The sequence below is a fragment of the Phalaenopsis equestris genome, unplaced genomic scaffold (assembly GCF_001263595.1).
Source record: "Phalaenopsis equestris unplaced genomic scaffold, ASM126359v1 Scaffold000672, whole genome shotgun sequence".
Classification (NCBI taxonomy): domain Eukaryota; kingdom Viridiplantae; phylum Streptophyta; class Magnoliopsida; order Asparagales; family Orchidaceae; genus Phalaenopsis; species Phalaenopsis equestris.
This window is the reverse complement of record NW_018165112.1, coordinates 346,161-358,493: the sequence shown is the minus strand read 5'-3', so window position 1 is coordinate 358,493 and position 12,333 is coordinate 346,161. Positions and strand designations below refer to the sequence as shown.

The following is a 12,333-nucleotide window of genomic DNA, read 5'->3' as shown; positions in this document are numbered from 1 at the left end:
TTTTTTTTTTTTGCTTTGATTTATTCTTATTTTTTATTTGATTTATGGTTTATTATTGCAGGAAAGAGGAAAGATAACAACGGGATTATAATTGGTGAGTTGCAATTATCATAATCTCTTCATGGTATTTCAAAAGTTTAGAACTCTAATGCTTTCCATTGATAAAATCCAAAAGAGTTTTTTTTTTTAATTTATAATTAGTTAGAACAAATCAATGCTCCAAAATTTTCACTTTTCAAGTTTGAGAAAGAAAGATTGGAAATTAAATTAACTTATTAGAGGTAGATTCACTATCTATTTGAGGCAGTTGTAGCTGTTTGAAGAAGTAAATGTGAAGCTACTTAGAAGAATCTATCTTTCAAAAAGCTGCGGTGACTATTACAAATTTATTATAATTTCAAAAAATTAGACCGTAACTTTCTAGCAGTAATCACACTTTTATCAAACTAACTTCTTTTGAAAAAAACAACACCAGGTGTGTTCATAGCCGCCGTCATCCTAATCATCAGCATCCTTAGCTTCATCGGCTTCTGGTGGCATCTCCGGTCACGACGAAACCGCCAATGCTCCCCGCCTTGCACCCTCTTCTCCTCCACTTCCGCCATCACCAGACCACCATTATCAACCAAACCTTCTGACATCACCTCATGCCCTTACCAAACCCAGATCTTCTCCTACGAAGAGCTCCGAGAAGCCACCAGCTCCTTCGACGCCGGCATGAAGGTCGGCGACGGCGGCTTCAGCTCAGTCTACAAAGGTTCTTCATCCTCCCAACTAACAAATTCTCATAGAATATTGCGTTCATTGTCCGTACAATCATGTTGTATATCATTGTACACAAACAATCGTGTGAAAAAATATTAAATCAAGACTCCGGATACATTCATAGTCCAATAGAGGGGCGCCACGCGTTAAGTGGGCCACACAAATTTTAGCACCGATAAATCTCAATATATTATATTGGGCCCATTTGAGAGACTCTGGATACATTCATAGTCCAATAGAGGGACGCCATGCGTTAAGTGGGCCGCACAAATTTTAGCAACGATAAATCTCAATATATTATATTGGGCCCATTTGACACGAGACTCAGCATTGAGTCCAGATCTAATATTTGCTCTAATGGTATTCAAAATTTCATCCAAAATCTCACCTTTTTCTTTTTTTTTTTAACAATTCCTCCGCCGCCGCAGGAACGCTTCGCGACGGCCGGACGGTGGCCGTGAAACGCCTGTACGAGAACAGATTCAGGGGAGCGGAACAGTTCATTAACGAGATCGCGATCCTCTCCCGACTCCACCATCAAAACCTAGTGTCCCTCTACGGCTGCACTTCGCCGAGAAACCGCGAGCTCATCCTCGTCTACGAATTCGTCCCCAACGGCACCGTCGCCGATCATCTCCACGGCCACCGCGCCGCCGAAGGTAATCTCACATGGCCCCGCCGGCTCTCCATCGCCGTCGAGACCGCCGACGCACTTAGCTATCTCCACGCCATCGATCCCCCCATCGTCCACCGAGACATCAAGACAGTCAACATACTCCTCGACGCAGAGTTCCATGTCAAACTCGCCGATTTCGGTCTCTCCAGACCGTTTCCCCGCGACGGAGCAACCCATATCGCCACTGCGCCGCAGGGCACGCCGGGGTACATCGATCCCGACTACCACCGGAGCTATCAGCTGACGGATCGGAGCGATGTGTACAGCTTCGGCGTCGTGCTCGCGGAGCTCTTGTCGTCGAAGCCGGCGGTTGATATATGCAGAGGGAGGTCGGAGATAAACCTGTCGGCAATGGCGGTGAACAGGATTCAGACTGGGAATTTGGATGAGTTGGTCGATCGATGGCTTGGGTACGATACGGATGTGGAGATGAGGAAGACGATAGATCTCATGGCGGAGCTTGCTTGTCGATGCCTGCAGGCAGATAGGGAGATGCGGCCGGCGATAAAGGAGGTGCTCGAGGTTCTGATCGAGTTGCAGAGTGGGGCGGTTTTGGGTGATGATTCGGTGGAGCATTTCGTCGAACATGTTGCGGGCAATGCGGAGGGGGACAAGGGTGGCCGCTTGGTTTGAGTTTGGCCATGAGTCCTGTCCAAGGCAAATTAGGACATTTACATCTTACCACCCCATCTTTTTATATTTATATATACTAATATCAAAATACAAATATTTGGGAAAATTTTATATATGTACCAGATATATCATATTTAAATTTTTAACATTAAAATTTGATGATTTTATTTTCATATATAAAATAAATAAAATTTAATAAAATATATTTATATTTAAATTATTTTGATTTTTTCAACCTTGATTTTATTTTTTGGGTCATATGTCTAAATTTACTTTTGCACATTGCTGACCAAAATGTATCAATATTGGTAGTTGAATTAGTGAAGTTGTTTAATTTTGTATGTATGTCTTGTTCTAATATTGATTAATTTTTTATTTTTTTGGTTAAAAAAAAAAGGCTAGAAATTAAAAAAAAAAAGACTATAAATAAAAAATTAGTTAAAATTTTAAATTTTGAAATTTTGATTTATAATTATAATCAAAATATTCAAGATTGGAGTGCACTAAATTAGAATATTGTTTATATATATATATAATAATGTTTTTGCAAGGATCAAGGGTGTAAACGAGCCAAACACGCCCAGAAAGTGTGTTTGTGTTCAGCTTGTTTGCTTAGCGAGCTTACACGAGTCGTTCACGAACAAAGAGTCATTGTGACAACTATAATCACGTAAACATAAGATGTTAAGGATTGGAGCAAGATTTAAAACATCACTTGAATCTAAATTAATAATTTTTATTCTATTTTCTTCATTAATACTTTTAACTGATTATAAATTTTGGTAGCTACACATCAAGGATATATATGTATATAATTGATTAGTAGTATTTCAAGCCAAAACGAGCCAAACACGAACGTAAAAATATTTGTTCATGCGTGATCGGCTCGTTAACTTAGCGAACGAGTCGAACACGAGTTGTTCGCGAATAATGAGCCGTTTTGACAGCCCTAATCGTTGGCCAGTCTTAGAAAGCAAGCGGCTAAGATTAAACTATGCATAGTATGTGTTATTTTGTATTTATGAATTTTCCTTTTATTTAAATTTTAAAATTGTAAACCCCTTTTAAAATAAATAAATAAATAATTTTCATAGAAAATTCCTATCTTCCCCTTTCTCCAAAATGCTATAAATATCATATTTAAATTTTTTTTGAGAAATCATAACTTTTTCTGCCCAAATTTATTTTATACTTAAAAATTGGTCAATAATTAACATTCATAAGATATAATTAACCCTAAACATACATGATGCATAGCCCTTATGTCAAGTCTTTATTTATTTTTATTAGAAAAGTGTTAATTTTCCTCATTTTAATGTATTAGATCTAAGGAGATTTCTTAAATTATAAATGATTAAATAGCTCACTAAGTATTATAAATTATTCATTATATACTATCAATTCAAATATAAAAAGATATTGCTAATAAAGCTATAATACATGTGTTTGGTTGAATTATTTTCAAGATTTTAAATGAATTAACAGCACTGTTGCGTGATTTCTAAACAGTCTTAGATGAAAATAGCTCGGCCTCACGTAGATACTGACATTATCCTCTTTCAGAAAGCCCTAATTTTTTAGTGAGTATTACATAGCTTTTATAGACATTTGAATGTTTAAGTATGTCTGTTCTTTAATATGCTTTTATTTGTATTAGATATATTATGTAAATTCTTTAGAAAATTTTAGAAGCAAATCTATTGAGTTATGAATCTTTTGGCCAAAACATACATCAAATGAACTTATTTCTATGATATATTTTTACTAAATAATTATATGATGATTTTACTAAACTATTTCCTCCATCTCTCTCTCTCTGTTCCACTTGATCTCCCTCGCCATCTCCATTTCTCTTTCTTGATTGATATCCTCTCACGTAAGAACTCATCATCTTCCTCTTCTTCAGCCAGCAAGCATCGAATGACAGTCCGCTTTAAGTTGTTGCAAGGTAACAAAGTGTTCTACATATAGATTTTCTCTGTGATTTCTCTATACACGTGTAGTATCTTTCATATAGATTCTCTGTGTGCTTTCTACATGAATTCCAAAAGAAACTTTTTTTATAAATTTACATGTGTTTCAAAATAAATCATTTTTAAAATAATTTATATAAATATGCTCTAATGTGTAGAATGTGTAAATTTAAGAATTTATGTGTTTAAATATAATGAAATTTTCAAAATTATTTTCATAAAAATAAAAAAATAAATAAGCTTAAATTCAAAAATTAATTTTTTAAAAAAATTATCCAAATTGTTTTTATTTTTCACCATTTTAAATTTTACAACCATTTAAAACCTTTTATTTTATTTTATTTTTTATTTTTGAATATTTTGCCTCCTCAATTATGCCGTTACCTTGTCTTCCATTTCAGATGAGTGGGGATGCGGGCACCGCAGGTAAGCGGTAAGTGTTTTGTTTGTTAGGCGGAAAACTTCGTCAGTGCGTCACCTGTAAACCGCGTCAATCTCTGTCTTCTGCTTCCCCATCTCTTCTGGTCTCCTCTCAGATCTGACTTCCTAGCAATTCATCCCCGCTGCGCTCTCTCTCCCTCTCCGCGCATCAAGGGATGTCAAGGCGGCGCCGAATTCTACTGGCGGCGGCCGATTCGACGGCGTATGCGCAGTCAAAGAAGGGGGAAGACTACTACTTAGTGAAGACCGACTGTCAGAGAATAGCTGGGAATCCTTCCTCCGCCTTTCATGTCTTCGCGGTAAGACTGCGATCTGAATTCAAATCTTGTAGGATTCCTCATAATTATACTATGCCCGATTGGGCTAAATGAAAAGTAATTCCCTAGGTTTTTTAGATTTGAGCTGAGGAATGGTAGTTTTCAGTTGATTCTTTTTGGAAAAAAACTGATGTTAGGGACTTGCAGATCTTTGACGGGCACAATGGCAATGCTGCTGCAATTTTTGCAAGGGATAATTTGCTGAACCACATAATTGGCGCTATTCCTCGAGGGCTTGGGAGGGAGGAGTGGCTAAGCGCTCTTCCACGTGCTTTGGTTGCAGGATTCGTGAAGACTGACAAAGAGTTTCAGAGCAAAGGCTAGTTCTCTTCTATTGATTTGCTGTCAGATTATGAAATCTTGATGTTCTTTTTTTTTTGCTTTGAAGATCTGATGCTGAGTTGGGTTTTGATTATTAGGGCAAACTTCTGGGACTACTGCTACATTTGTGATTATTGATGGTTGGACTATTACTGTTGCTTCGGTTGGTGACTCTCGTTGCATTCTGGATGCTCAGGGAGATGTTTCCCTTCTTACAGTAGATCATAGACTAGAAGAAAATGCTGAAGAGTGCGTGTTGATTGGATTTAGAGATTTAGAGTGTTATCAATTCAGTTTGATTTTACTCTTTTTTAACTTGTTTCCGCAGGAGGGAGAGAGTGACTGCTAGTGGAGGTGAGGTAGGAAGGCTTAGTATTGTGGGCGGCGCTGAGGTGAGTTCTTATATTGGGAGTTTACTAGATGCTGAAATCTGAATTTATGGATGGGAAATTACTTCATCTGTGATTTGATTTTTGTTTTTATGATGATTTCTGTTTACAGATTGGCCCCCTCCGATGCTGGCCTGGTGGGTTGTGCCTTTCCAGGTCCATTGGTGATATGGATGTGGGAGAGTTTATAGTTCCCATACCACATGTTAAGCAAGTAAAGGTATGTTCTTTTCTTTTGAAAGTTGTCTTTTTTAATTCATTTTATTATGTATTTTAAGCTGCTTCCTAAAGGATATTCTTCATAAAAATTCTTACTTTTTTGATAAATAATTCGCACGCAAATTATATTTTTGCTCTGAGTGATGCCAACGTAACATATCATGAATCAGTGGTTGGACTTTTGTGGCATTTTGAATGTAAATATTGTTGAAAGATCTCAAAAATACTAATGATTATATTTCATATTTGTTATAACTCTATATATATAGTGTTATAAATTATATGAGGGATCTTGAGAATCTCTATTTATTTCTCTCTTTAATTAGAGAGATTAGCCGTCTCTTGTATTTTGTTATTATTCATTTCTCTTTCCACTATATTCTGTTTTTATTATTTTCCTTACCAGTAAGTCATGTAATGGGTATTTATACCCCTCTTTGCATCAATAAATCAAGCATTCCGCATTATTTTAAATTTCAACATGGTATCAGAGCCTAATTTCATACTCTAGCCACCAATCTTTCTTCGAGAATTGTCGGATTCCCTTCGTGCCATCCTTTGTGCAGGAAGGGAGGGGCACTCTTATTCTCTCACGGTGAGCTCGTAAATATTTAGAATATTGAGGATCTGAATCTTCGGAGTCCTCTGCTTCACCTGAAGACCTCGATTTTGAAGCTATTCACTTGATATGTGTTGCTCGATCTTGGAGTTGCTCGATCTCGAGCTGTTCGAATCGTTCACTGACCACTGGCTCACCGCTCAATTGGTTCAACGACTGCTTCGTCCTCTTGAAAAGCTCGAACCCTTTGCAATATTCATGTCGCCCTTCGATTCAGACGAGAGCTGCGAGAATCCTCTTCCTCCTTCGATCGTAATCATCTAAGCCGCGAGGAGCTTCTTCCTCATTTGATCGTCTGAGCTGCAAGGGGTTCTCTTCCATCCCATTCACGCACGCATCTTGAGTCGGAAGAAGATCTCCCTTCTTCCTGTGGTTTGTTTGCAAGACGCTTTTCCTTCTTTCATCAAGCAGATTGCAGATCAAGGGCTTCTTTATCATTCGATTGTCCAAACTTGGCGACGATGAGTTCGGCCGCATGCTTGCCGGCATCCTTCGCGAGGAGGGGGAGATTCAACTCGTTCTCCAGATCCAGATATGCTTCTTCCTTCCCAAACTTAACCTCTGTTAAGAACTTCGCATCATACCCGAAAACCTTGGTTCTCCGTCTGAATTCTTCCGTCAAGCGATCGAGCACATTTATCTCCGCACGGACATCTCTGTTTGTTTCCCGCGAAGCGAACCGAGCGATGCTCTCGGATCCGTTTTTGTTGCAGCGGTTGTCCAAACATTGGTCCATCGATGATGCGCCGGAGCTCCGTTCGTCACGGTTATCGATAGTTATGGTTTCACTTGCAACCAAAAGGTTGGATTGCAATAAAGAAATTTGTTTCTGTCACTCCTCTTCTAGGGATTTCATTTTTTCGTCATAGTACGACTGTCGACATTTTAGACTGCTTCTTCCTCCTTCAACTGCTTCTATCAAGTTTTCCTCCGGCTACTTCTTGCGAGTCTTCAACTCCTTCTGCTACAAAAATTCTGAATTTCAGAGCTCCGTCTATTGCGGAATTTCTAAACTTTCCTTGGAGGTGGAGAATTGGATTTTACAGTGACCTCAAGCGCTAGATCTTCAGGTTATCAGTGGATGTCGTGCAGATGAGAGGCTAAGGCCTCTGCTTAAGCTGATTGCTTTTAGCAGAGCTGTAGAAAACCATTTTATTGGCCCAACTTCTTAAGCATTTTGAATGCATCACAAGTTGCAGTTCTTGCCCGTTGCTTATGTTTTCCACTTATTTATTGTTATTGTGGGGAAGATTAACAAGCAAGAAAACATGTTATTCACAATTGCCTTTAGAGGTTCTTCATGAGATTCTTAGCCTCATGATTCGGCCTCATGATTCATAAGAAGAAGAGAAGTTTTCAGTGGCGACCAACACCGCCTCGCTCTCGTAGATTGGTCCTCTGATTTTGCTATCTCTACCCTTCGCTTCGCCACACACACTCCATTTTGATTCCTTCGTATTGGGATTCTAAACGAGGCGCGTTTTCCTCCGCCACGCCGCTTACCTTTACCATGAGTTTTCTCCGTGGATATGGCGCGCAGAAGAAGGTCAAGGCCTAGATGGAGGAGTTTCACCGCCTGCCCTATTTTTCACCTTACGACGACTGTTCTGGGATCGACCCAGAGAGTGAGTTGATGGAGAAGCATACTGTAGGGAATTCATGCATCTGTATGCCTACTTGCATGCAATTTATTAACCAAAATGAAGGAGGAAATGTGGATAAACATGGAAGTTCTGGTGGAAAACTTCTTCTTTCTGCCAGCCAAATTCGTAAACTACTGGATCCTTCTTCTGCAATTTCTAACGGACTTCCCTACAATTTCAGCAAGATCCCCCTGCTGTTATTTCTTACGCAGAACCTTCTATTGGCCTCTTCAATACCTAATGCAAGGTTTCCTTCCTCCTGAAATTCCCAGTAAGATCTCCTTCCTGCTTAGATCTTCCTGCAGTCCGCCTCGTCCGATCTCCTTGCAAAATCTTCAATTTCCTACTACTAAAACTCATTATGTGGTTGCAGGGGCTCTCCCGATTTCCTTCCAGGAAACCGCTCTCCTTGGAATGTTGAACCTTCCTACTGCAGGCCCTCTTCTGCCTGCATCCTCTCCTTATAGTAGCAACAACAAGATCTCCTCGTGATCCCATAAGCAAAAAGCTGTAGCAAGCTACAACCAATCCTCTCCAAGTTCTTCAGGCCCTTTGCCTGATCTCTTCTTCTTGTCCGGATCTTTTTCTGTTACATGCTCTCAATCGAATCTCTGCCCACATCCTTTTTGGCTAATCTGTAGGCCCTCCTCTGGAGCTCCTCCTGTTCTTCTGAGCACCAGACTTCTCCTTGCATGAACTCCTTTGTTCAAATTTTATTGATTGAATCTTCTTAGCAACAAACCTTCCTCCACCGGAAATTATTCCCTGCTGATAGCCGTACCTATCTCTTGATGACTTTTCCTGCCACTGGAACTCCCTCCTGCTGCCTTTCCTGCCTCCAGAACTTCCTGCGACCTTTCTAGCCACCATATTTTCCTACGGACATATCTGTTGCCGACTCGACCTTCGGGCTTACTTCTGCAGTCGGTTCTTTCCCCTGCAGCCTTTCCCGCCGTCGGACCTCCCTCATGCAGTGCAGCTTTTCTCACTGTCGGATATACCTCAACAAATTTTTCCCTGCATATTTTGGCCAACTCTTCCCAAGGAAAGCACTGCTCTTTCCTGCAACATTATTGCAATCATCTCCGAGCACTACAACTTTCCTAAGCACTGTCGTTGGTCCTCTGCAGCTTTCCTGCAACCTCCCTGCAGCCTCCGTGCAGTTTTCCTACAGCCTACCTACAGCTTTTCTGCAGCTTTCATGTAATTATCAGTCAATCGGTGACTTTCAAATTCATCAATGTCTCGAAATTGACCTTAGCCCTCATCTAGGCCACTCTCAGCCTTCGACCACTCTCAGGCTTTGACACTCTCAGGCTTCGGCATTCTCGGCTTCGGAGCTCTCAGGCTTCAACGCTCTCAGGCTTCAGCACTCTCAAGTTTCGACACTCTCAGACTTCGGCACTCTTAGGCTTCGACATTCTCGATTTCGGGTTCGGGTTCGGCACTTACGATTTGAGGATTGTTGGAAATTTTTAGCAAATTGATGCTAGCTGTCCAGTCAGCATATCACAACCGATGTTTTCAAATTCAAGTTGAATATGATTTCAACAATGTTCAACTTAGGGGGAGTGTTGAAAGATCTCGAAAATACTAATGATTATATTTCATATTTGTTATAACTCTATATTTAGAGAGTTGTAAATATATGAGAGATATTGAGAATCTCTATTTATTTCTCCCCTTAATTAAAGATATTAGCTGTCTCTTATATTTTGTTATTATTCATTTTCTTTTCTACCGTATTTGTTTTTATTGTTTTATTTATCAATAAACTTTGTAATAGGTATCTATACCCCACTTTGCATCAATAAATCAAGCATTCCGCATTATTCTAAATTTCAACAGTGTGGGAGAGAAAACTTGTTTCAGGGCATTTACACACACAACACACAATTCTTATGCATTAACGTATCAACATTATCTAACACCTAAACTCTACTTTTTACATTTATGTCACACACCCAAATCTTTCATATCACATAAAAGATAGCACTATTTTGAATTTTAAAAACCTTTTCATATAAAGGTGTGATGGCATATTTGTAAAGATTAAAGTTTAGGTGTTAGATATGTAAATTTAGTGGTATGTATGTAAGCCTTCCTTTTATTAATTATGCTTTTGGACTGATATAAGTTTCATTTTTGCATCAGTTAGCGAAAACAGGGGGAAGGTTAATAATTGCTTCAGATGGCATTTGGGATGCATTACCATCTGAGATTGCTGCAAAATGTTGTCGCGGGTTGACTGCAGAGCTTGCTGCTCGACAAGTCGTAAAGGTTGGTTTTATTCCCTTACTGGGGCATTTACATATGTTCCACCAAATGCCTATGTATTTACATATCTAACGTCTAAATTTTTTACATTTATACCAGACAAATATTTCATATCACATAAAAAATGTCAATTTTTTAACTTTTAAAAAGTGGAATACATTTTTCATGCATAGGAGAAGTGGTATATAAGTTAAAATTGAAGTTTCGGTGTTACATATTTAAATACATAGGAATTGATTGATATGCAATCTTTTAGGAAGCACTGAGGTCAAGGGGGCTGAAAGATGACACAACATGCATTGTTGTTGATTTGATTCCACCGAATGATTTCATAGAAGGGCCTCCATCACCACCGAAAGAATTAAATAAACTAAAGTGCTTAGGTTTCAGAAAAAAGTCGCGAGATTCTCCCAGCAATCTGGCGAAGAAATTGTCTGCTGTTGGTGTGGTAGAAGAATTATTCGAAGAAGGTTCAGCAATGTTGGCCGAGAGGTAAATTTCTATAAAGTTTGGTTATTAAATAGATTGTAATGTATGTTTTTTAGCATATAATTTTTGCGTTCTCTGCAATGGTAGATTGGATTGATTATAAATTGGAATTATTATTTTGTATGCTTGAGAAATTGCATGATGACCAATTAGTAAAAATAATTCATGTTAGATCGTCTATCAGATTTTTTCTTCATGTCTATAAATTCTTATAATTCAGAAATATTCATGGTGGCTACGGTTTTGGAGTGACTAATGAAGAAGGTAGAACTATTTTAGATTTTTCTTTAGCGTATGATTTTGTTATTACTAATACTTTATTCAAGAAAAAAGAGGTGCATCTTATTACTTATAAGAATGGATCTAATAAAACACAAATTGATTATTTTCTAATGAGAATAAGAGGTCATTCCAAATGAGGATTTAAGTACCCAACATTATTTATTAGTTCTAGATTTTAAGATAAAAAGATGCAAAGAAAGAATACTATGACTTATCATCGTATAATTAGATGGGGGAAACTAAAAGACACAAATAAAATTATTTTTATGATTAAAATTTAAGATTTCAAAATTTAGGATGTTCATGATAAAACAAATGTTATGTGGGATAAAGTAGCAAACATTATTAAACAAGTAGCCAAAGATGTACTTGGAGAATCAAAAGAAAAAGTTTCTTTAGATAAAAATAGTTGGTGGTTGAATAATAATGTGCAATAAAAGATAAAATATAAGAAGTTATGTTATAAAAATTTGTTTAAATGTAAAATCTTAGATAATTGAAAAAATATCAAACGGCCCGCAGAGAGTCTAAAAGAGAATAATTTATAATACTTAATCGGTGATGTTAAAAATTATGTTTTTAATAATCTTTATAAAAAATTAAATACTAAAGAGGGTGAAAAATATATGTATAAGCAAGTCAAACAAAGAAAAAAGAAAAGTAAAGATTTAACTTAAGTAAATTGTATTAAAGATGAAAAATAAAAAAAAATGTTTTTTTTTAGAAAAAGATATTCAATATCGGTGGGTGAGTTATTTTGATAAACTTTTTAATGACTTGTTAATGAATTTTCTAAAAATACGATTAACCTTAATGATCTTAATATCATTAATAATAATAAAACAGTTCATTTTTATGGTCGCATTAGTAAAGAAGAAGTTCAGGAGGCTTTAAAGAAAACCAAGGGTGAAAATTTTGTAGGACCTGATGATTTCTCAATTAAAGTATGAGAATATTTAGGAGATTTGAGAGTTTCTTGGCTTACGAAACTCTTTAATATTATTTTAAAAACTAAACAGATGCTTGAGGAGTGGAGGAAGAGTATTTTGGTCCCTATTTTTAAGAACAAAGGGGATGCACAAGAGTGTGCAAATTATAGAGGAATTAAATTGATGTGTCATACTTTAAAATTATGGCAGAGGGTAATTGAACATAGGTTAAGACGTATTACAAAGATTTCTCATAATCAATTCAGATTTATGCCGAGCAGGTCTACTATGGAAGCTATACATTTATTGAGAGGTTTGATGGAGAAGTTCAGAGATAATAAGGAGAATCTACATTTGATT

At 37.5% G+C, this 12,333-nt stretch overlaps 2 protein-coding genes across 2 annotated transcripts in view; both read left to right on the top strand.

Annotated features, from left to right (window-relative positions):
* LOC110030195 (zinc finger protein BRUTUS-like) overlaps positions 1–12,333 on the top strand; it is a 94,488-nt gene that overhangs the window by 26,179 nt on the left and 55,976 nt on the right. The gene's annotated exons all lie outside the window — the stretch shown is intronic.
* Positions 4,644–12,333, top strand: part of LOC110030191 (probable protein phosphatase 2C 3) — a 17,056-nt gene continuing 9,366 nt past the window's right edge. The window contains exons 1-7 of the mRNA XM_020732790.1: positions 4,644–4,787; positions 4,953–5,124; positions 5,225–5,375; positions 5,455–5,518; positions 5,628–5,735; positions 10,151–10,276; positions 10,530–10,765. Of these exons, the coding sequence (XP_020588449.1) occupies positions 4,644–4,787; positions 4,953–5,124; positions 5,225–5,375; positions 5,455–5,518; positions 5,628–5,735; positions 10,151–10,276; positions 10,530–10,765 (1,001 nt within the window). The remainder of the gene's footprint in view (positions 4,788–4,952; positions 5,125–5,224; positions 5,376–5,454; positions 5,519–5,627; positions 5,736–10,150; positions 10,277–10,529; positions 10,766–12,333) is intronic.